This window comes from Lepidochelys kempii, chromosome 3 (genome assembly GCF_965140265.1).
Source record: "Lepidochelys kempii isolate rLepKem1 chromosome 3, rLepKem1.hap2, whole genome shotgun sequence".
Classification (NCBI taxonomy): domain Eukaryota; kingdom Metazoa; phylum Chordata; order Testudines; family Cheloniidae; genus Lepidochelys; species Lepidochelys kempii.
In genome coordinates this window covers 120958784-120981402 of record NC_133258.1, presented here as the reverse complement: position 1 = coordinate 120981402, position 22619 = coordinate 120958784, and the positions used below count along the sequence as shown (strand labels likewise).

Sequence of the window (22619 nt, the reverse complement as noted above, 5' to 3'; positions counted from 1 at the left end):
TAAGATGGATAGAAAGTTGGCTAGATTGTCGGGCTCAACGGGGAATGATCAACAGCTTGATGTCTAGTTGGCAACCGGTATCAAGCAGAGTGCCTCAAGGGTCGGTCCTGGGGCCAGTTTTGTTCAACATCTTTATTAATGATCTGGATGATGGGATTAATTGCACCCTCAGCAAGTTCACAGATGACACTAAGATGGGGGAGAGGTAGATTTGCTGAAGGATAGGGATAAGGTCCAGAGTGACCTAGACAAACTGGAGGATTGGGCCAAAAGAAATATGATGAGGTTCAACAAGGACAAGTGCACAGTCCTGCACTTACGATGGAAGAATCCCATGCACAGCTACAGGCTAGGGACCAACTGGCTAAGCAGCAGTTCTGCAGAAGAGGACCTAGGGATTACAGTGGACAAGAAGCTGGATATGAGTCAGTGTGCCCTTGTTGCCAAGAAGGCCAACAGCATATTGGGCTGTATTAGTAGGAGCACTGCCAGCAGATTGAGAGAAGTGATTATTCCCCTCTATTTGGCACTGCTGAGGCCACACCTGGAGTATTGCATCCAGTTTTGGTCCCCCACACTATAGAAGGGATGTGGGCAAATTGAAGAGAGTCCAGTGGAAGGCAACAAAAATTATTAGGGGGCTAGGGCACATGATTTATGAGGAGAGGCCGAGGGAACAGGGATTATTTAGTCTGCAGAAGAGATGAGTGAGGGGGGATTTGATAGCAGCCTTCAACTACCTGAACGGGGGTGCCAAAGAGCATGGAGCTTGGCTGTTCTCAGTGGTGGCAGATGACAGAACAAGAAGCAATGGCCTCAAGTTGCAGTGTGGTGGTCTAAGTGATATTAGGAAACACTATTTCACTAGGAGGGTGGTGAAGCACTGGAATGGGTTACCTAGGGAGGTGATAGAATCTCCATCCTTAGAGGTTTTTTAAGGCCCGGCTTGACAAAGTCCTGGCTGGGATGATTTAGTTGGTGTTGGTCCTGCTTTGAGCAGGAGATTGGACTAGATGACCTCCTGAGGTCCCTTCCAACCCTGATATTCTAGGATTCTGTGACAACGTAAGCAGAATGAGAAAAAAATTCCCCAGAGATGTTAGTTTGTGGCACCATCTCCCAGGAAAAATGGAGGCACCATCTTTATTTGGAGCTTTTAAATTTAGACTGGACAAAGCACTAGAACAAACATTCAGAAGAATGTCCAGCACTCAAAGATTGATCTGTCACAGATATTTCTAATGCATGATCACAGTGGTATTAGACCACTTGTATGACCTATTAGCTCTTCCCCACACCTATCCCCTTTCCGGTTTCTACAGTTTTACAATTCCAGTGTGGTTTGAGACATTTATCAGACAGCTGCCAGCTCTACCAATGAAATTCAGGGTCAATGCCACAAGAAGCCCAGCAACCTGGTCCAGCTACTGGGATTTTATCAGGGTGCAATCCATGGACTCTGCTTCAGGGCCTCATCTTCTGTACCAATCTCTAGCTGGCAGGAGTTTTGATCATTTGAAGCCATCATTCCCCAAACAGCTAGAACACAAAGATGCTCTCTTGTTCCACACTGAAGGCTGACTACTAGGACCAGGAAGAAAGGAAAAGAGGAGCTACTCTGTCCCACTCTCAGGCTGGTTTTTGAGTTATCTTTGTCTATGAAGATCTCCAGTGCCTGGTTGCATTACTTGTTTTTGTTTGTTTTTTTAAAAACAGCAGGTCAAAGTTTAGTAGAGAATTTTCAGTGCACCACAGGAGGATCCACGCAGCCTGTTTGGACATGGCATTGAGAAGCATTGTAGATTTACATCTACCTTGCAGTGTACTAACTCGCTATGTAGACAGGCCCAGAGTTCTCGCTTTATGGAGAGACAGCAACACAAAGAAACTTGGTAAGCAGTGTGTCGATTTCACCGTTGCCCAAAGGGTCTGCACAGCAGCAAGGGAAGTTGACCAGTTTTCTTAATTTCACCCTGCTGCTGCTTGGGAAAAAGGTTATAAGTTGGTGTAGAGGCATCAGAACTATCTGCAAATTCAAAAAGGATTCTGTGCTAGACAACTTTCCAAACATGACCTGTTTTCTTTCCTCCAAACCTTACAGTGGATCACCTCTTAGTTACTACTCAATACCAGGTAAGAAAAGTTGGTATCATTAGCAAACCAATGGAAGATGGGTAAAAGGAATTCAATGTCTACTCAATAGGCATTTCCCCTTTCCTGTAACCAACCTAATCTTTAGCCCCATATGTGCAGGTACATTTCACAAATTAGGTATCACTGAGGTAGAGAAAGAGCTCCAAACAGCAAAGAACAGAAGTTATAATGTAAAAATTACAAGAAATGGAGGAAGGGAAAGGAGTTAGACAACGCCAGAGCAAAACTAAGTAAAAAAGTGAAGTGGTAGTTAAAAAAAACAAAAAACAAAAAACAAAAACACACACACACACACACAACACACCCTGAAGAAATTGACTTAACCCTCAGGTAACATGGGGGCAGGAAAAGAAAAGACTACAGCTGGTTGGAAAAACAGAATAGTTTTCCATCAAAAATGCAGTTTCATTGAAATCAAAAATGCTTTTACAAAATTGTGTCAGTCTCACCTAGTGTGGATAAAAATCAATGATTTTTTTCTAAAAAGGTTATTTAACTCAGATTTCTAAGGTAGATTTTATACAGATTTTTAAAAAAACCCATGCACACCCAATTTCAAGTTACATTTGAAACTGACATCCTAAGCCAAGACTTAACTTATCAGTCTATTAAAATCATTCCATGTTTCAAGATTTTCATACAGCAAGTAACATGCATTGACAGAAAATCACTAATCCTGAGTGAAGTAGGAAGACAGTGCACTTTTTATAGGTCAGGTCTACACTACAAATTTATATCCCTTTATCTATGCCACTCAGGGATGTGAAAAACCCACAACCCTGAGCAATGTAGTTATACCAACCTAACCCCTCGGATAGACACTGCCATGTCAACGCGTGGGCCAGTGGGGTTACAAGAAGGTGAAAGTCAGTGCAGTCTCAAGTTTAGGCTGTAAGCCACCTAATAATAAAGCCTGAAAATACCAGTCACCAGTTCTAGCAAAGCAGAAGAAACCTGGTTGGTTAATATTCTGTGTGAATTTGCTTTGAATAACATGACCTACTGGTTCTCTACAGCTCAATGGTAACAGACGACTACTGGAAAGTCTGACACACATCTACTCCCATGTAATCGTAAAGGCCCATCACAAGTGGTATTCATTGCTTTGCGAGCTACCAAACCACACCAGCCTCTCCTTTTTGAAGTGGTCATGAGGCTCCTTTCCCTATGTGCTCAAAATTCTGCAAGAGTTCCACATCAGTAAGCTTTAAAAAGAATGTTAAAGTTAATCCACAGGTGTCTATATAGTCAACAGCAAAGGTCATAGGACTGAACTTTTGTTTTCATGAAAGGAAAGGAGTACTTGTGGCACCTTAGAGAGTAACCAATTTATTTGAGCATAAGCTTTCGTGAGCTACAGCTCACTTCATGCTCAAATAAATTGGTTAGCCTCTAAGGTGCCACAAGTACTCCTTTTCCTTTTGCGAATACAGACTAACATGGCTGTTACTCTGAAACCTGTCATTTGTTTTCATGGTTTCTGAAGAACCCATTCAGTTAAAACATGTTTTACAAGAATCAGGGTTTTTTTTAAAAAGTGATCTTTAAATTGAAAAAACTCATCCCAGCCAGGGCTTTGTCAAGCCTGACCTTAAAGGAAGGGGATTCCACCACCTCCCTAGGCAACGCATTCCAGTGTTTCACCACCCTCCTAGTGAAAAAGTTTTTCCTAATATCCAACCTAAATCTCCCCCACTGCAACTTGAGACCATTACTCCTTGTCTTGTCACCTGCTATCACTGAGAATAGTCTAGATCCATCCTCTTTGGATCCACCTTTCAGGTAGTTAAAAGCAGCTATCAAATCCCCCCTCATTCTTCTCTTCTGCAGACTAAACAATCCCAGTTCCCTCAGCCTCTCCTCATAAGTCATGTGTTCCAGACCCCTAATCATTTTTGTTGCCCTTCGCTGGACTCTCTCCAATTTATCCACATCCTTCTTGTAGTGTGGGGCCCAAAACTGGGCACAGTACTCCAGATGAGGCCTCACCAATGTCGAATAAAGGGGAACGATTACGTCCCTCGATCTGCTGGCAATGCCCCTACTTATACATCCCAAAATGCCATTGGCCTTCTTGGCAACGCACACTGTTGACTCATATCCAGCTTCTCGTCCACTGTCACCCTTAGGTCCTTCTCTGCAGAACTGCTGCCTAGCCATTCAGTCCCTAGTCTGTAGCGGTGCATTGGATTCTTCCGTCCTAAGTGCAGGACTCTGCACTTGTCCTTGTTGAACCTCATCATATTTCTTTTGGCCCAATCCTCCAATTTCTCTAGGTCACTCTTGACCTTATCCCTACCCTCCAGCGTATCTACCTCTCCCCCATCTTAGTGTCATCTGTGAACCTGCTGAGGGTGCAATTAATCCCATCATCCAAATCATTAATAAAGATGTTGAACAAAACTGGCCCCAGGACCGACCCTTGAGGGACTCTGCTTGATACCGGTTGCCAACTAGACATCAAGCCGTTGATCATTCCCCGTTGAGCCCGACAATCTAGCCAGCTTTCTATCCACCTTATAGTCCATTCATTCAATCCATACTTTAACTTGCTGGCAAGAATACTGTGGGAGACAGTATTAAAAGCTTTGCTAAAGTCGAGGAATAACATGTCCACTGCTTTCCCTTCATCCACAGAACCAGTTATCTCATCACAGGAGGCAATTAGATTAGTCAGGCATGACTTGCCCTTGGTGAATCCATGCTGACTGTTTCTGATCACTTTCCTCTCCACTAAGTGCTTCAGAATTGATTCCTTGAGGACATGCTCCACGATTTTTCCGGGGACTGAGGTGAGGCTGACTGGCCTGTAGTTCCCAGGATCCTCCTTCTTCCCTTTTTTAAAGATTGGCACTAAATTAGCCTTTTTCCAATCTTCCAGGACTTCCCCCGATCGCCATCATTTTCAAAGATAATGGCCAATGGCTCTGCAATCACATCCGCCAATTCCTTTGGCGCTCTCGGATGCAACGCATCCGGCCCCATGGACTTGTGCACGTCCAGTTTTTCTAAATAGTCCCGAACCACTTCTTCCTTCACAGAGGTCTGGCCACCTCCTCCCCATGCTGTGCTGCTCCGTGCAGTAGGCTGGGAGCTGACCTTGTTTGTGAAGACAGAGGCAAAGAAAGCATTGAGTACATTAGCTTTTTCCACATCCTCTGTCACTAGGTTGCCTCCCTCAGTCAGTAAGGGGCCCACGCTTTCCTTGCCTTTCTTCTTATTGCCAACATACCTGAAGAAACCCTTCTTGTTACTCTTAACATCCCTCACTAGCTGCAACTCCAGGTGATTTAGCCTTCCTGATTTCATTCCTACATGCCCGAGCAATATTTATATACTCATCCCTGGTCATTTGTCCAATCTTCCACTTCTTGTAAGCCTCTTTTTTGTGATTAAGATCAGCAAGGATTTCACTGTTAAGCCAAGCTGGTCACCTGCCATATTTACTATTCTTTCTACACATCGGGATGGTTTGTCCCTGTAACCTCAATAAGGCTTCTTTAAAATACAGCCAGCTCTCCTGGACTCCTTTCCCTCTCATGTTATTCTCCCAGGGGATCTTGCCCAATCAATCTTACCCTCTGCTCTTGTATGCCTGTTACTTTGTTCAACAAACATTGATGGTAAGGAAGTATGTCCTTATGACAAATCCTGTAGCTATGTCATATGTCAAACCTATATAACTTACTGATTTGGCCAGGAAATCTTAACCCTCATCCCTATGCTTTGACATTTCACTTGCGGGCTACATAAGTCTTATGATACATCCACTGGCTTACGGAGCAGAACACATGCAAGCCAATTACAAGGATAAACCAATTTTAAAGTGCCTGCAGCTGAATGGAGCTCAATCACTGCAAACAGAAAAGGGTTAAAGCAACCATAAAAAAGGATCAGATGTGAAGGAAGCATGTTATTAAGAAAGCAAGATGGGATTTGGATCGGTTTGGTTTGCATATGTAGAATGATATCTTGCATTCATGTGGCACCTCCTACTTAAATATTTCAGCATGCTTTAGAAGCCAGCTAATTTATCTGAATTTGCCCAAGGTCACACAGTGCGGCTGTGACAGAGCCAGGAACAGATCATCAGGTTTCCCCATTCCCAGCGTGAAACTCCTCAAAAAGAGGGTGAACTGGAGGCTGTTCTCTGGTTCTGTCAGCAGCACACGTGTTGGGAGTGGACCTGACATGCATTCTTATGTCAATTATGGTACAGTGTACAGTGATTAAGAGGCTGAAAGAATAATAGTATATAGTTATGCCTGGAAGAGCATGGGGGATGAGATTATGAGGAGAGAGTTAAGGTTGTTGGATTTAAGCTGCAGCAATTTTGAATTTCCTAACTTTAAAACAAAACTACAAGTATTTGAAACATGCAGCATTCTATTAACATTCTACTATTTTTTTCCCCTTAAACTAGTGACACTGCAATAGGTTTATAACTTTTGCTCTATCTTACTGAATCTTTGCCTGAGGTTTATTTTAAATATACACAAGAGCAGGAGCTCAGTAACACTGCTCTGCATGTTACCACAATACTGGTTGAGCTAGCATATGAAAAACTACATGGACTCATCCTACGGCTGCAGAAAAAAAAAAAAACCACCACACTTTCTCTTCATCAAGCCACACTCGTTTTGTCTAGGCAAGGTCCATCAGAAAGGAGGAAGGCAGAGGGGAAATATGAAGTTGGAAAGGGGCTAGGACATACAGTAGTGCAGAAGCAAAGTTAAAAAACTCCAGGAAGAAGTGGTTTTGGGGGGGGGGGGGGGGGAGAGAAGGAGAGGGGAAAGAGAAGAGAGAGTTTTCCTTTAAGATTGCCCAGACAGTGTTTGTTGTAGAATTTCAAAATGATGTTTCTATACTTCTAAGTCATGTCTGCAAAAGTATTGTTTTCAATACTAAATCTGTCCATCTTTTTTTGTGGCTTCACAAATAAATTTTCCTTAAAAAGGATTTGTCTCTCCTCTGTTGCTGTGAGATGCAAACAAACTGGGGAAGAATTTGAACTGTGTCCAGAGTGCAGACAAGATAAACTGAAGATAAACTGAGAGACTTTTTCCCCCTCTACTTATTTTGCATTATAGTAGCCTTAACTGTCACAAGACTTACCAGTTAAAAAACAAATCAGGCAGATTTAAGTTGACTGGCTTAAAGGGACACTGCCTGAAAGCAAGATTTTTACCTAGCACAGTTATGGCTAAACATGTGAAGAAAAAACAGCTGGTGGAAGCTATGAAATTAGTTTTACAAAGCCAGAGAACATGATTTAGAATGGAAGACTCTCTCTATAAGAAACTTCCTTTTACTCCTACATTCCACAAGCCAACTAACCAACAAAGCACTAGGAACAAGCAACTCAGACCACTACAGCTGAACTGCATAGAACCTCACACTGTGTGTTTGTGGTGCCTGTGAAGACTTGGAAGCAGGCTGTCCTATACACCACTTCTCTACCTTGAAAATTTTCCTTCTGGTTTGTCCAGCTTTGAACACTGAGCAGGGTGTGATAGGACCAGTGAGAAGGAGACATGGTTCCACTGTTCCAGCAAAACAGACAGGCCAAAAGTTAAACTGACTGAGAGACCTGTTCTACCCAGGTCCTTATCATGGAATCAGTTAGCAGTCAAGAAATGTATAAGTTATGTTTGTAGCTTTAGTATTGTACTAGGCAAGGAAGGGAAGAGCATGTCAATGGCTGAGGCCACTGTAGAATGATAGTGATCCACCAGGTCCTCCACTCCTCATCCTCCAGGTGGGGTGCTGATGTCCTTTAGCAGGCTTTGTAATTCATTGGAGTCCATGAGTCTTCATAGGGGAAGCTGGATTGTTGTTTTTTCCTTGTTGCCTGAGTGCTGGAAGGTTTCTGACCACTGTCTTAATGAGGTGATTACCCACCCAAGACTGTGGCTAGGTCATAACATCCTCATACTTGATATCTTGGCCAAAGATCAGGTTCAATGTATGTCCGGCTGTGTGAGTTGGACCAAAGATGACCTATGAAAGTCCTAGGGAGGCAAGTGAGGAGATTGTTTTGAGGTTTTTAAATCTTGTCAACAAGTACTGAAGTTTCCCTGTGTGACAATTCTGGGGTATCTCACCACCGCCAACAAGGTGTCAGGGAGCACCTTTACAAATCTTTGTCTGTGGCGGTTGGTAAATTAGCATAAAATTTACATAGCTTTGGTTCTGGTTTCTACTGTCATATGAATGAATTCAAATAAAGTTGTCTTATCAGAGGTACCTCTCTTACATCTGATGTTTGCAGAGAAGATGAAAGCTGTGCCACCTGCCTAGGTCTGTGGTATACTAAGTATCCTGGGGAAGACAAGGTGACCTACCACATGGCTTGCAGTGTCATCCAGCCACTCTCGATGCTTCAGGCTCTCTCATGTAATGCATCACTGATGAGGTCATATATAGTTAGCATCAATTTTAATTCATGCTACTTTGTGTTGTCTGTTTCTGACCCATGCCTCAGTAATAGACCTGTGCAGTATTTAGGGGTCAGATGTCTAGAATTTGATTTCTTATTTCTGCTTCTGTTTCCTTGGACAGCTCCTCCCAATTCAAACTGGGATAGGAGAAGTAGTAGATGTTGCCATGGGATGTGCCAAGTGGAGGAATGGTAGTCTGATTTCCCAGATGTCATGGGAAAGGCAGGTTCGTTGAATATCTTTTGGAACTCTAACCTGGCTGAGTCCTGAAAATGGGCAGAGCTGGAGCAATGTGTTCTTGGAATAGTGGTGGGTGCTCTGGAAGCATTATGGCATAACAGCAATGGAAATAGTAATAAATGACAACAATAAGGGCTGAGCCCAGTAAGTGGAAGTGTCAGTGGCATCATACATCAGTTTCCTTTAAATAATCTGTCTGTTGTCATGACACCCCTGTTGCCGTTACCTGATTTGGGAGGGAGGTGGAGAAGAGTGAGGAAGAGACAAGTACTTACTTAGACAAGACTAAAAAGTAAGAGCTGAAATGTGGCTTCCTCACCAGCAGATGGCAGAGTAGCCTGGAGGAGCAGGGCTGGGGCCCAGGACTCCTTTCTTATAGGAGAACAGAGCCCAGTGGTGGCCTTGTTCCTAGTGGTGGTTATTGACTTAGAATCATAGAATATCAGGGTTGGAAGGGACCTTAGGAGGTCATCTAGTCCAACCCCCTGCTCAAAAGCAGGACCCATCCCCAATTAAATCATCCCAGCCAGGGCTTTGTCAAGCCTGACCTTAAAAACTTCTAAGGAAGGAGATTCCACCACCTCCCTAGGTAATGCATTCCAGTGTTTCACCACCCTCCTAGTGAAAAAGTTTTTCCTAATATCCAACCTAAATCTCCCCCACTGCAACTTGGGACCATCACTCCTTCTTCTGCCATCTGCTACCACTGAGAACGGTCTAGAGCCATCCTCTTTGGAACCCCCTTTCAGGAAGTTGAAAGCAGCTATCAAATCCCCCCTCATTATTCTCTTCCACAGACTAAACATCCTCACGGCCTCACTTTGACCTTTTAAAAATTGAAAGAAGTTATCTGAAAAATGAAAAGTGACCAAAAGTCCCACTGGGGGGAGGCAGGAGAGTGGCTGGAGCAGCAGAGCCCCAGACCCTTTAAAGGCTGTTAGGATCCCCTGCTGTTTCCACTGGTGCCAGGTGCATGTAGGGCCAGCTGGACCCTGCTCCTGCTGCTAGAGCTGCATCCCCAAAGGGTGGGGGAGGAGACAGGAGCACTGGATAATCCCTCCAATGCTGAAGAAAATATTTAGCTTTTACTGGGTATCTTACACAAATGAAGATGTGCATGTGTGCTTTTGAGAGAATGATGTGTATTCACTGTTCTGAATGTTCCGTTTTGTGAGTGATGGTAGTTGAATTATTCAGAGCTGAAACAACATGAAAACCAAGCAATCCTGGACTATATTCCTCCTAGAAATATAGCTTTGTAAAGGTACATTTGTAGTTAGACTGTAAGATCTTTGGAGCAGGGCTTGTCTAGTTATGTGTTTGTACAGTACCTAGTGTGACTCAAACTCCTGTTATGATTGAGACCCCTAGGCACTACCGTAATGCAAGAAAATAATCTAATAAAATGTATTATTGACTAGAGCAGAAGCAAGGCCTACAGCACTTCTGAACAGATATAGTTATCACTTGAGAAGGAGAAATCCATTGTATACATGCCTATAGTAGGTTTCAGAGTAACAGCCGTGTTAGTCTGTATTCGCAAAAAGAAAAGGAGTACTTGTGGCACCTTAGAGACCAACAAATTTATTTGAGCATGAGCTTTCGTGAGCTACAGCTCACTTCATCGGATGCATACCGTGGAAACTGCAGCAGACTTTATATACACACAGAGAATATGAAACAATACCTCCTCCCACCCCACTGTCCTGCTGGTAATAGCTTATCTAAAGTGATCATCAGGTGGGCCATTTCCAGCACAAATCCAGGTTTTCTCACCCTCCACCGCCCCCACACAAATTCACTCTCCTGCTGGTGATAGCCCATCCAAAGTGACAACTCTTTACACAATGTGCATGACAATCAAGTTGGGCTATTTCCTGCACAAATCCAGGTTCTCTCACATCCCCCCCACCCCCATACACACACAAACTCACTCTCCTGCTGGTAATAGCTCATCCAAAGTGACCACTCTCCCTACAATGTGCATGATAATCAAGGTGGGCCATTTCCAGCACAAATCCAGGTTCTCTCACCCCCCCCCGCCCCCCATACACACACAAACTCACTCTCCTGCTGGTAATAGCTCATCCAAAGTGACCACTCTCCCTACAATGTGCATGATAATCAAGGTGGGCCATTTCCAGCACAAATCCAGGTTCTCTCACCCCCCCCCGCCCCCCATACACACACAAACTCACTCTCCTGCTGGTAATAGCTCATCCAAACTGACCACTCTCCAAGTTTAAATCCAAGTTAAACCAGAACATCGGGGGGGGGGAGGAAAAAACAAGGGGAAATAGCCACTCCCAGTCTCTATTTAAGCCTAAATTAATAGTATCCAATTTGCAAATGAGTTCCAATTCAGCAGTTTCTCGTTGGAGTCAGACTGAATTGGAATTCATTTAAAAATTGGATACTATTAATTTAGGCTTAAATAGAGACTGGGAGTGGCTAAGTCATTATGCAAGGTAGCCTATTTCCCCTTGTTTTTTCCTACCCCCCCCCCCAATGTTCTGGTTTAACTTGGATTTAAACTTGGAGAGTGGTCAGTTTGGATGAGCTATTACCAGCAGGAGAGTGAGTTTGTGTGTGTATGGGGGTGGGGGGGGGGTGAGAGAACCTAGATTTGTGCAGGAAACGGCCCACCTGATGATCACTTTAGATAAGCTATTACCAGCAGGACAGTGGGGTGGGAGGAGGTATTGTTTCATATTCTCTGTGTGTATATAAAGTCTGCTGCAGTTTCCACAGTATGCATCCGATGAAGTGAGCTGTAGCTCACGAAAGCTCATGCTCAAATAAATTTGTTAGTCTCTAAGGTGCCACAAGTACTCCTTTTCTTTATGCCTATAGTAGGTAACCTTGTAGGAATTGGTGTACTTGTTGACCATCTTAGAAGACTCATATCTACAACATCTTTTAATTCATTCCTACGATTATTTTTAGTGTAACTCTTATATTAAGCCATAGAATTAATCAGTACTAAAATAGTTAAATGTCAACAATATTTATCAACTGGATAATGCCTTAAAGTGTGATTCTACTCCAAAGACTTACTCCAGAAGCAGCTTCAGTAGTGGGTTCCATGTTTATTAGGTCTCAATACCAGAACAAATATGCTCAGTTTACAAGAAGAATTTTTTCTACCTACCAACTCTGCAAAAATCAATTGAACTGTCACATGGATTTTTCGTCCCTTTTCACACATGAGCATCAACAGTGAAGTCTCTCGAGCCCATTTTATGTCCTCACTGACACCTGTCCACCCCAATTGCCTTGAATGGGTTTACACTGGTGTATATGTTACCCATTTATATAGATTATGCACAAGGAGGAGGCAGATACAGCTCCCTCCTAGCTGTCTTTGCACTGTAGGATTTACAGGAATAAAATAAAGGAGTAAGCTTGTTTACCTCACTAAAATGAAATATGACAGCACACAACAGAAACAGGCTTAAGAGTAAGAAGGTGCCATTTTTACAGTGTTGATTTTCAGAGTAGAACTATACTTTAACTCACTCCTCCTTCACACCTAAAATTACTTTGATTTCTAAGTGTATTTCTAGCTTGTTTAAACAGAAAAAGCTATATATAAAATCTGGCTTCTTCTGAAATATCTGAGGCCAACTGTTTTAGGATAGATATATTAACGGACAAACCTTCAAAACTTCTAGCTGAGAAGCGGATTCATCACAAATATAGTTTCAAAGAACAATGTAGGTAAAGTACACAGAAGAGAGGACCAACATACTAATATGATACTACTGTATACTCTGTGTCAGCATGAGTCTTTACATTCATCCTTGTGTAACGAAAAGTTTATAGCTGCATTGTTCCTCCACCCCTACCCAGAGCACCAGAACAATGTTTGTAGTGGGGATGCTGAAAGACCCTAAACAAAACCATACACCCTGTATATGATGGAAGCCTACTTCAAACCAGAGAGTGCTGCCATACGCCCAGTGCTCCTAGTTCCAGGAAAGCATTTCTGTCACCTATAAATTTCATCTTCTGAATCTCTAACCCCGAGGGGGAAAAAGCTAGCTCACAAGCTGCTAAACACTAAGCTGTGGCCAGTATCAGTTTTATTTTTTCTCAGCACTGTTTAGCCTGACACCCACTGAAATTGGCAACTGGAACAACTTGCTTGAGTTGACTCAGAGACAGAGAGAGAGAGAGATTGATTATGCATGCACAAGTCATACATTATGTTTACACAGTTCCTTTGATCCCAAATGTTCCAAGCACACTTAATAAATTTAGATATATTTGACGCTAGTAGAAAGCAGTCACCTCCAGGGAGGGGGGCAGCAGCCAGGCCATGGCCCAGGCATTGGTCAGGGGCATAGGGAGGAGGAAAACTAATCAAATATACCAGTACAAAACAAAACCTTTTAGTAAGCATAATGGCATCACCGACACAAAAGCAGAGCTAAAACAGCACGGGGTCCTTGTGGCACCTTAGTCTCCACAAGGACTCCTCGCTGTTTTTGCTGATGCAGACTAACACGGCTACAGCTCTAAAAGCGGATCTACCTATTCATGTTTAAATTTCTCCTCTGAAAAGCCACAAACCCTAAAAATTTATGTGAAATTTTCAAAAGCGTCCAAGTCCCTTTTGAAAATGGAACTTAGGAGCCAGTGACTTTTGGGCATTCCTCCCCCTCACCTGAGGGCATGTGACACAAACAAAAAGGTAATAAAAGGAGACCAAGCACCTTGCAGCCTCAAACATTACCCACTCTTTCTCCACAGGTATATACCACAGCGGCAGGCTCCTTAGCCACCAGTTAGGGAGGATCCCAAAGCACTCTACTAGCAGAGTCACAAACGGCACACAAGGGTCAAGCCCCCACATCCTGCAGCCACCTGAGCGGAAACGCTCAGCCGTTTAATGGCACAACACAAGGCAGATGGTGAAGGCAAATAAAGGCCGTGCCCCTGCGGACTGGGCCGCAGGAAGCAAATGGCAATTGTACAAGAAAGCGCTTAGCCGCAACACCACAAATGGGAGGGTGGGGCACACAAATAACCAAGCACGAGAGGCAAGACGCTCCGGCACCCGTTCGCCCCCCAGCTCGCTGCCACATTGATTTAGAGGCGTTGCCAGCTCAGTGAGCGATGGGGGGCGGGGAGCTCTTCACAGACTGTCCCTTTCACGCCATGGGCCCTGCAGGGGGCTCCAGCAGCAGCCCCCAGCGCCCTGCCCGCAGCAGCGGGTCCCCCACCTGCACAGCGGCTGGTAGTCCAGGCTCTGGGCCTCGCCGCCTGCCCGCAGCCCCAGGAGCAGGAGCAGCCAGGCCGGGAGGCGGGGCGCGGGGAGCCGGCGCGGGGCAGGCCCCGGGCCGCGGGCGGCGCGTCTCATGGGTGCAGCGCGGGGGCCTCAGAACGGAGCCGGAACTGGCGGGCGCCCCTGCGCCTGGGACCTGATAGAGAGGAACGGGGGGGTCATGTGATCCCCACCCCCCCCAGCCCGCTCATGTGACTCCCTGGTCATGTGACCAGTCATGTGCGTGACAGGCTCAGCGTGGGAGAGGGATTGTGTGTGACCCGTCCCCGGGCACTCATCCCTCTCCGCACGCACTGACCCCTGCCCCGGGCACTCACCCCCCCCGCACCCACTGACCCCTCCCCCGGGCACTCACCCCCCCCCGCTCCCACTGACCCCTGCCCCGGGCACTCACCCCCCCCGCACCCACTGACCCCTCCCCCGGGCACTCACCCGCCCCCGCTCCCACTGACCCCTCCCCCGGGCACTCACCCCCCCCCGCTCCCACTGACCCCTGCCCCGGGCACTCACCCCCCCCGCACCCACTGACCCCTCCCCCGGGCACTCACCCGCCCCCGCTCCCACTGACCCCTCCCCCGGGCACTCACCCCCCCCGCACCCACTGACCCCTCCCCCGGGCACTCACCCGCCCCCGCTCCCACTGACCCCTCCCCCGGGCACTCACCCCCCCCGCACCCACTGACCCCTCCCCCGGGCACTCACCCCCCCCCGCTCCCACTGACCCCTCCCCCGGGCACTCACCCCCCCCCGCTCCCACTGACCCCTGCCCCGGGCACTCACCCCCCCCGCACCCACTGACCCCTCCCCCGGGCACTCACCCGCCCCCGCTCCCACTGACCCCTCCCCCGGGCACTCACCCCCCCCCGCTCCCACTGACCCCTGCCCCGGGCACTCACCCCCCCCCGCTCCCACTGACCCCTCCCCCGGGCACTCACCCCCCCCCGCTCCCACTGACCCCTGCCCCGGGCACTCACCCCCCCCGCACCCACTGACCCCTCCCCCGGGCACTCACCCCCCCCGCACCCACTGACCCCTCCCCCGGGCACTCACCCCCCCCCGCTCCCACTGACCCCTGCCCCGGGCACTCACCCCCCCCGCACCCACTGACCCCTCCCCCGGGCACTCACCCCCCCCCGCTCCCACTGACCCCTGCCCCGGGCACTCACCCCCCCCGCACCCACTGACCCCTCCCCCGGGCACTCACCCCCCCCGCACCCACTGACCCCTCCCCCGGGCACTCACCCGCCCCCGCTCCCACTGACCCCTCCCCCGGGCACTCACCCCCCCCGCACCCACTGACCCCTGCCCCGGGCACTCACCCCCCCCCACACCCACTGACCCCTCCCCCGGGCACTCACCCCCCCCGCACCCACTGACCCCTCCCCCGGGCACTCACCCCCCCCCGCTCCCACTGACCTCTCCTCAGCACTCACTCACCCCCCCGCACCCCATTGACCCCCTCCCCGGGCACTCACCCCCCCGCACCTCTCTGACACTTCACCCGAACACTCACTCCACCCATACACCCCACTGATACCTCTACGTTGATACCATGCAGTCAGCCCCCCATGCACTTCAGTGACACCTCACCCAAGCACTCAGCCCCCATTCATCCCCATGAGACCTCACCTGGGCACTCAGTCCCTCCCACACACCCCAGTGACACCTCACCTGGGCACTGAGACCCCCATGCAGCCCAGTGACACCACACACCCCCCATACACCCCACTGACACTTCACCAGGGCACTCAGGCCCCATGTACCCCATTAAAGCAACAGGGAGTCCAGTGGCACCTTAAAGACTAACAGATTTATTTGGGCATAAGCTTTCGTGGGTAAAAAAACACTTCTTCAGATGCAAGTGGTTTTTTACCCACAAAAGCTTATGCCCAAATAAATCTGTTTTTGTGGATACAGACTAACACGGCTATCCCCTGATACATGTACCCCACTGACATTTCATCTCCCCAAACACCCCAGTGACACCTCACATGAGCATTCAGCGCCCAAACACCCTAATAACACCTCACACTCAGCTCCCACACCTCAGTAACACAGTCAGCTTCTACGCTGCCCTACATGTTCCCAATCACATGCCCTCAGTCACCATACATACACGTCTCAACAACACACACCCAGCATCTCCCAAACCTACACATACACCCACCTATTGTGCCACCACGGGGCTACCCATACACCCCAAGAGCCCCTCACATACATACTCAGTCCCTCACACACATGCACACACCATAACACCCTTGCCTTTACTCACACTCTGTTCTTTAATCATCCCACATACTCATCTGCTACTTACAACAAGCCAACAACCAACTACACATATAAACTCATCCCACAATCCCCCAACACCTCCCCTCACAAACATCCCCAACAAACCCACATCATATCTATACACAAACACACATGTGCATTCCCTCATATACACAACCCAAAGAGTATGCATACACATACCAAACACATTGAGATCAGCTATGAGAAGTTGAATGATGGAAAATTTTAAAAAAATGTTAAGTGAGAGTTTTAATGAATCATTTATTCCTGTATAATGTTTCTCTAAACAAAAGCTCACTGTTGTCATGATAATCATTTTGTCTTTTATATTTAAGTGGCAACGGTTTGCAAACCTGTTAAAACTTCCTAAATAAATAAATTTAAAAAAGATTAAAAACAATTCACACACACATAGCAAAATTCTTCAGCACTGGAAGAGACTGAAAGCTAATCCCATATCGGTGAGACCTGCCAGCAAGTCTGTGGTTAAATGGCAGATGGAACGATTATTACTACAGCAGGAAAGCCAAGATGGTGTAGAAACAATACCTTGTTTCAAACTGTGGGAAGGAGTGGAGGCTTGCACACAGCAGCATTTTTCTCATAGGGAAGTAGAGACATCCCCTATTGCCACGTCCACTCAGTTTATCTCAGCAGAGCCAGTAGGCTCTGAACTTGCACAATCGGTTATTACCAGACATATGTTAGAAACACACACACAAAAATTGGGACATACCTTATAACTCTATTGAAGTACAGTTTAGATGGAGAGCATTCTGGAGTGACAGCCAGAAAATGGAAACAAACATTTAAAGACTTATCTCTCTCAAATAGTGACAGCTGTCATTTATGGAAAGAAGTTTTGCCCAGTAGTTATCAGCACTCTCCAGTAGGAATTTAGACAAACAGAAATATAAAATGTATCAGACACATTGGTGAAAATGTTTTCTCTTTTTCTCCCACCCCACTTCTTAGCATCCTGCATCCTTTTGACCAGTGGGATTCCAAACAAGGGGCAAGATTATAATACCCTAGCTCACACTGAATAATCCATTACTCCACAAGCAGTCCTACCGGGACTACTCATGGCATAAGGCACTATTCAACATGAGTAAGAATATCACAATCTAGCCCAAGAGCAGAGTCGTAAACTGATGAAGACAGGATTGGGAGATTAAAGGCACCCACCTCTGGTCCCACTACTGAGGGGAGAAACTGAGGCATGAAACAGCATTCCATGTATATCTGGTCAGGATCTGTGATAAAATTAAAGGGGCATACTAAAAGCAGTCAGACTTTAAATGTTATCTTCTTTGACAGTTTTCTCTTATTATAAGATTCAGTGTTGCCAACTCTCATGATTTTATTGTGAGTCTTGTGATTTTTGGTGTTTTTGTTAAAGCCCCAGGTTCTGGCGCTTTGTGATTATGTGGGACTCTCAGCTGGTTGGTTGGGTTTGTTTGTTTGATTGCTTTAAAAAAAAAAAAACAAGTTTGCAGCCAGTGTGGTTGTGGAGAAAAGATAGGAAACATGAACCCAAAGGCTCAGAAGACAAATTTAAAAAATCCAGAACCTTTTATTTTTAAGCCGATCTCATAGGGGAGGGGAGGTTCTGACTCATGATTTTTGAATGATCAGGTCATACTGAGTTTTACTTTAAGATTTTCGGCAAAGTTATGCATCTGCTATGCTGAATTCACCACAACATTAAATAAATAAATTAAATTAAATTAAAAAAACACTCTTCCTACTGCATCTCGCACTCTAAACAAAGCAGTGCAGACTTGTTATCACCTATCAATACATTCTGCCTTTATTTACCAAAACGAATAGTCATGCCAGAATTAATAGCTGTGCAGACAGACATACTGTAACTTCTAATTTGAATGATCAGATTAACTACTGTGTTTAAATTATAAAGTTGACTAGGGCCTTGAACCTGAAAAGACTTATGCATGTGCTTAACTGACTTCAGTGGAGCTAGTCACCTGCTTAACATGAAAATCAATGTGACTATTCACTTGGTTAACTTTTAAGCACATGTGTAAATCTTTAGAGGCTCAGGGTCTAGGAATTTATCGCAATTCAGTTAGGTTATGTTATCTGAAAAGGACAAACCCAAAGCTGTTTTCCGATAAATTAAGGGAGTTCCCAATCCTGCCAGCTGTTTCACATACACTGACCCCTGCTCTTGCACAAAGCCCTTATGACTTCAGTGGGGCTCCTGGCAGATACAGAATTCCATGAAGAACAGCTTGCAAGATCTGGCCCTTCCTAGAAAAACAAAAAAAATTGTGCCTGTACGGGCATTGCAGTCATGTACATCATCAGCCTACCAGCAAATCAAGGTTAAAATATAACAAGGTAGTTATAAAATTACATGAGTATTTAAATATACATTGAAATTGCTGATACCTTCAAAATCAAATTAAAAGGTATAACTGACTTCAGCTGGCTGGAATCCTATGGATAAAGGCTCTGAGCCTGCAAACAAATACATGTATGCTTAATTTTAAGCACATGGATCATTCAATATTCCCATTGAAATCTCTCTATTTTAAATCATTTTGGGGCACCCAATTAAATGGAATAATTAATTATGAATACATTTGTATAAATAATAATTAAAGCATTTACCTCTCATGAAATTGGCACTTCAGCTGTCTCTCAGGAAGTCAGAAACTATAGAAATGGTAACACATTAAAAATATTCCATAAACTTAATCTAATAGTCGCTTTTTCCTCTTCAGCAGCTGAGACATGGCATGAATGGGTTAAGTTTGGTTTTAGTCTGTCTCTAGCATCTTAGGCTCAGGTTGAAAACCTCAGGTTGTAGCTGATTCCTAGAAGACAGGATATCATAGATTATGGATGGACAAGTCCTTTGGAGTCCTTCCTCTGGTCTGGTCTCGTCTCAGATGTTATGGCCCATATTAGGCTCATCGTGCTTCATAGGTGCTGGTGTGAAGGCGCTCTCAGTCATAGTTTGCTTTGTGTTTTCTTCCAAAGTGATGTCTCTGTTCCCTGTGATGATTACATCTGGTCTGTGGCTTTTCAAAAATCAGGAAACAAAACCCCTCTCTGTCTCAAGGGGCATTTTTACTGTAAATCCTCCATGGCTCAGGAAAGTTTCTTCTCAGGTGAGGTGAGGACACTTAGTCACTAATTTTCTCAACACTTTACAATAGTAAAATAATTATTTCCAGCCTTTCTAAGGCACAGAACTGTTCATAAGATTCCTCTCTGGCCAGTCCTAGTCTCTAAAAATAACATATGCCATTGTTCACTGTCACCGTTCACTGAATCTCACCCTCTCTACCTACCTAATCGTGACACTGTTAGTCTCTCTCACTTTCTTTTGCTCACTCACGCTCTCCTTTCTCTCTCTCCCTTCTCTGGTCTCTTTCTCCCTTTAGTCTTATCTTACTTTTACTTTCCCCTTGACTTTGCTTCTCCTTCTTTGCTTTTCTATTGCTCCTGGTAATGGTATTTTTCAAAGGCAAAACCTCTGATACGGGTACCTTCCCAGTCATGCCCACTTAGCCTACTTTATACTAGTTTAAAAGAAGATTATTACAAGAATGCAAACAGGGTCTGATGACCTTATTTCAGAGGCTTGGTTTAGGCTTCTCAGTGCCTTTACAAGGATAGCATGACATTTCCAAACCCAGCTGGTATTGCTCAATGAAACTCGAATGTAAAATCAACTTTTTCTAATTTTGCTGAATTTAACCCCATGCCCTGATGCAGGACAAATTCTTACATACTGCACTTTGTGTACATTGCAGGAGATGGCACTAGGTATTATTGATGTCCTGAGGCCCAGTCTCTAACCCTTTGGGTCATAATAGAAATGCTTCTTCTTGATGTCCACCAAAGCCAAAAGAGCCTCCAAGTTCTTTGTGCCAGCTGTTGCAGGAATCCCTCCTCTTTCCTCTGCATGAGTTGTCAGAAATTACCTTTCAGGCACCTCTTCAAGACTACCTGCCACAGTGTATCCAGCTTTTCAACAGAGTAAATTGGGTATATCTGGGCCACAAAATAAGAAAAGTGTGGAGACCAAAAGGAGTCTCTATATAATAAGATTATTATTATCATTTGTCTGTGGGTCAACCCTAAGCCATGGAAACAACTAAAAGTATGGCTGGGAGCTCTTTTTGTTCAGAATATGATCAGGATCAATCATCACTGGGACTCATGATCTGTTACTATCCAGTTTTTAACAGCTCAGACGTTTTGATTCTATGCATTACACCCATGTGATCTATTTATGCCATGCCAATATTCCTAGACCATTGTGATAGTGGAATTAACCCAACCAATCACCATCCTTACTCTGCAACTACTTTGCATTCCTTTGGTTGTATGAGGGAGACGACACAGATGGTGGATTACCTGGCCAATTGCCATATCCGTGAGACAGCGTGGGCTCTCAGCTATGAATACAGCATTACTGGGTGAAATCTTGGACCCGTTGAGGTCAATGGAAGTTTTTTGGCCGGTGTCATGTGGCAGTGCCCCACCCCTAGGCCAGATTGGGCTACAGCAGGCCAAAGCGGCTGCACAGACAGGCAGCCAATCAGAGGGGGCCTTTGGGGAGCCAATTAGGGCTGAGCAAGAGGCAGCCAATCAGGGACAGGCTAGGCCCTATATAAAGGTTGCCCAGGTAAGAGGCAGATAGTATCTCTTGGGCATTCAAAGGGTGAAGGTCTGTCTCCTGTGTGAGGAGACTAGGGGCGGGGGGAGCAGAAGGGATCTCCAGCCCAGTACTTGCCAGGCTGCAGGTCTTGAGGAAAGGGCCTACCTGGTGCAGAGGGGAAGCAGCCCAGGGAGAGAGAGATGGACAAAGGGAGAGAAGGAGGGTAGGCAGGAAGGCTGCCACCAAAGGGTCCCTGGGTTGGGATCCAGAGTAGAGGGTGGACCTGGGTCCCCTGCTTCCACTTACACCTGGCCATTAGGAGTGGCCATCACAGACTGCACCAGACCCCTGCCAAAAGGGATTAGACTTTGGGGTGTGGTTGCCCATTGTGGCTGGGGCGAAGAGAAGAACTGCTGATAACACCCACCACCACCCCAGAAGGGGGTGAGGGTGGACTAGGGGGCATGGCAGGAGGGCAGTGTCCTGAAGAGGATGCTGCTGAGCAAGGAGCAACGTGGGTCCAGATGCCAATAGAGGGTGAGAGACGGATGGGACACCACTAGCAGAGGGTGCTCCATGTGGACTGAGCTAATTCCCAGAGGTACCAAAAGGAGGTGCTGTGGTGGTGAGTCCCAACCCTATCACAGGGGGTTTTCACCTTTCACCCCATTCTGTGTTCCTTTTTGCCACTGAATCCCATAGAATGAATAATGCTAGGGTTTGAGGGAAAAGGTTCACTTCTATTTTTTCATTTGTTTTAACTACTGGGTAACTTTTCAAAACGCTCTGGGCTTTGGAAAAAATGAAGATGACTTTTTTCCAAACATGTTGATGTGAAAAGTTACCACATGGCAGAGTTAAAGTGTGCTTTTTCCATTTGCCACTCAGTAACAGGTCTAAACTTGGAGATGTTCTGAAGGGTGCCAAAGGGGGAAAAAAATTTAAATGAATAAGACAAAAACCTGACCATCATTCATTTTATTGCACTCAGCAGCAAAAGGGGGGGGAGGAGGGAGAAAAGGGTGAAAGAGGGACAAGTGAAAACATAAAATTCAAAAACTTGAGGGGAAAATATTTAACACAAGTTTAAAAATTAATTTTTTTTCCATTTTGAACCTTGCAAACAGAAACAACTTCAAAATTTCTACTTTTTTGCAACAGTTTTTCCACTTTTCATTCAGCTCTAATTATCTCCAACATTCTTCATCTTCTGAATTTGTGACAACTGCTTATACTGCAGAGCCTGGCTGCACAAGTATCCTGAGAATTAATGCCATGTTAGCCCCTACACTGTCCACCTCCTAAGGCAGGTGATAGAGATCAGAATTATTCATCCTATCTGAAAGATTGATATCCCTTTCTGAATCCTCTCCTCAATTTGACTGGATAGATAAGACATATCCTCAGGACTCCTTCCCCAAAGCAACCAGCACCTGCTACAGTTAAGAGTCAAAGGTATAAATCAAAGCCTTCTAGCTTCCTGTATACCAGCGTGGACCCAGACAAACCTTACTGGACCCAGCAAGATCAATCCAGATTGTTTTGTGTTTTTTTTTTTTGTTACCAG

At 45.7% G+C, this 22619-nt stretch overlaps 1 protein-coding gene across 1 annotated transcript in view; it reads right to left on the bottom strand.

Annotated features, from left to right (window-relative positions):
• IGF2R (insulin like growth factor 2 receptor) overlaps positions 1 to 14299 on the bottom strand; it is an 89803-nt gene extending 75504 nt beyond the window's left edge. The window contains exon 1 of the mRNA XM_073337840.1: positions 14063 to 14299. Within this exon, the coding sequence (XP_073193941.1) occupies positions 14063 to 14199 (137 nt within the window). The 5' untranslated portion in view covers positions 14200 to 14299. The remainder of the gene's footprint in view (positions 1 to 14062) is intronic.
• Positions 14300 to 22619: the final 8320 nt, after the last annotated feature.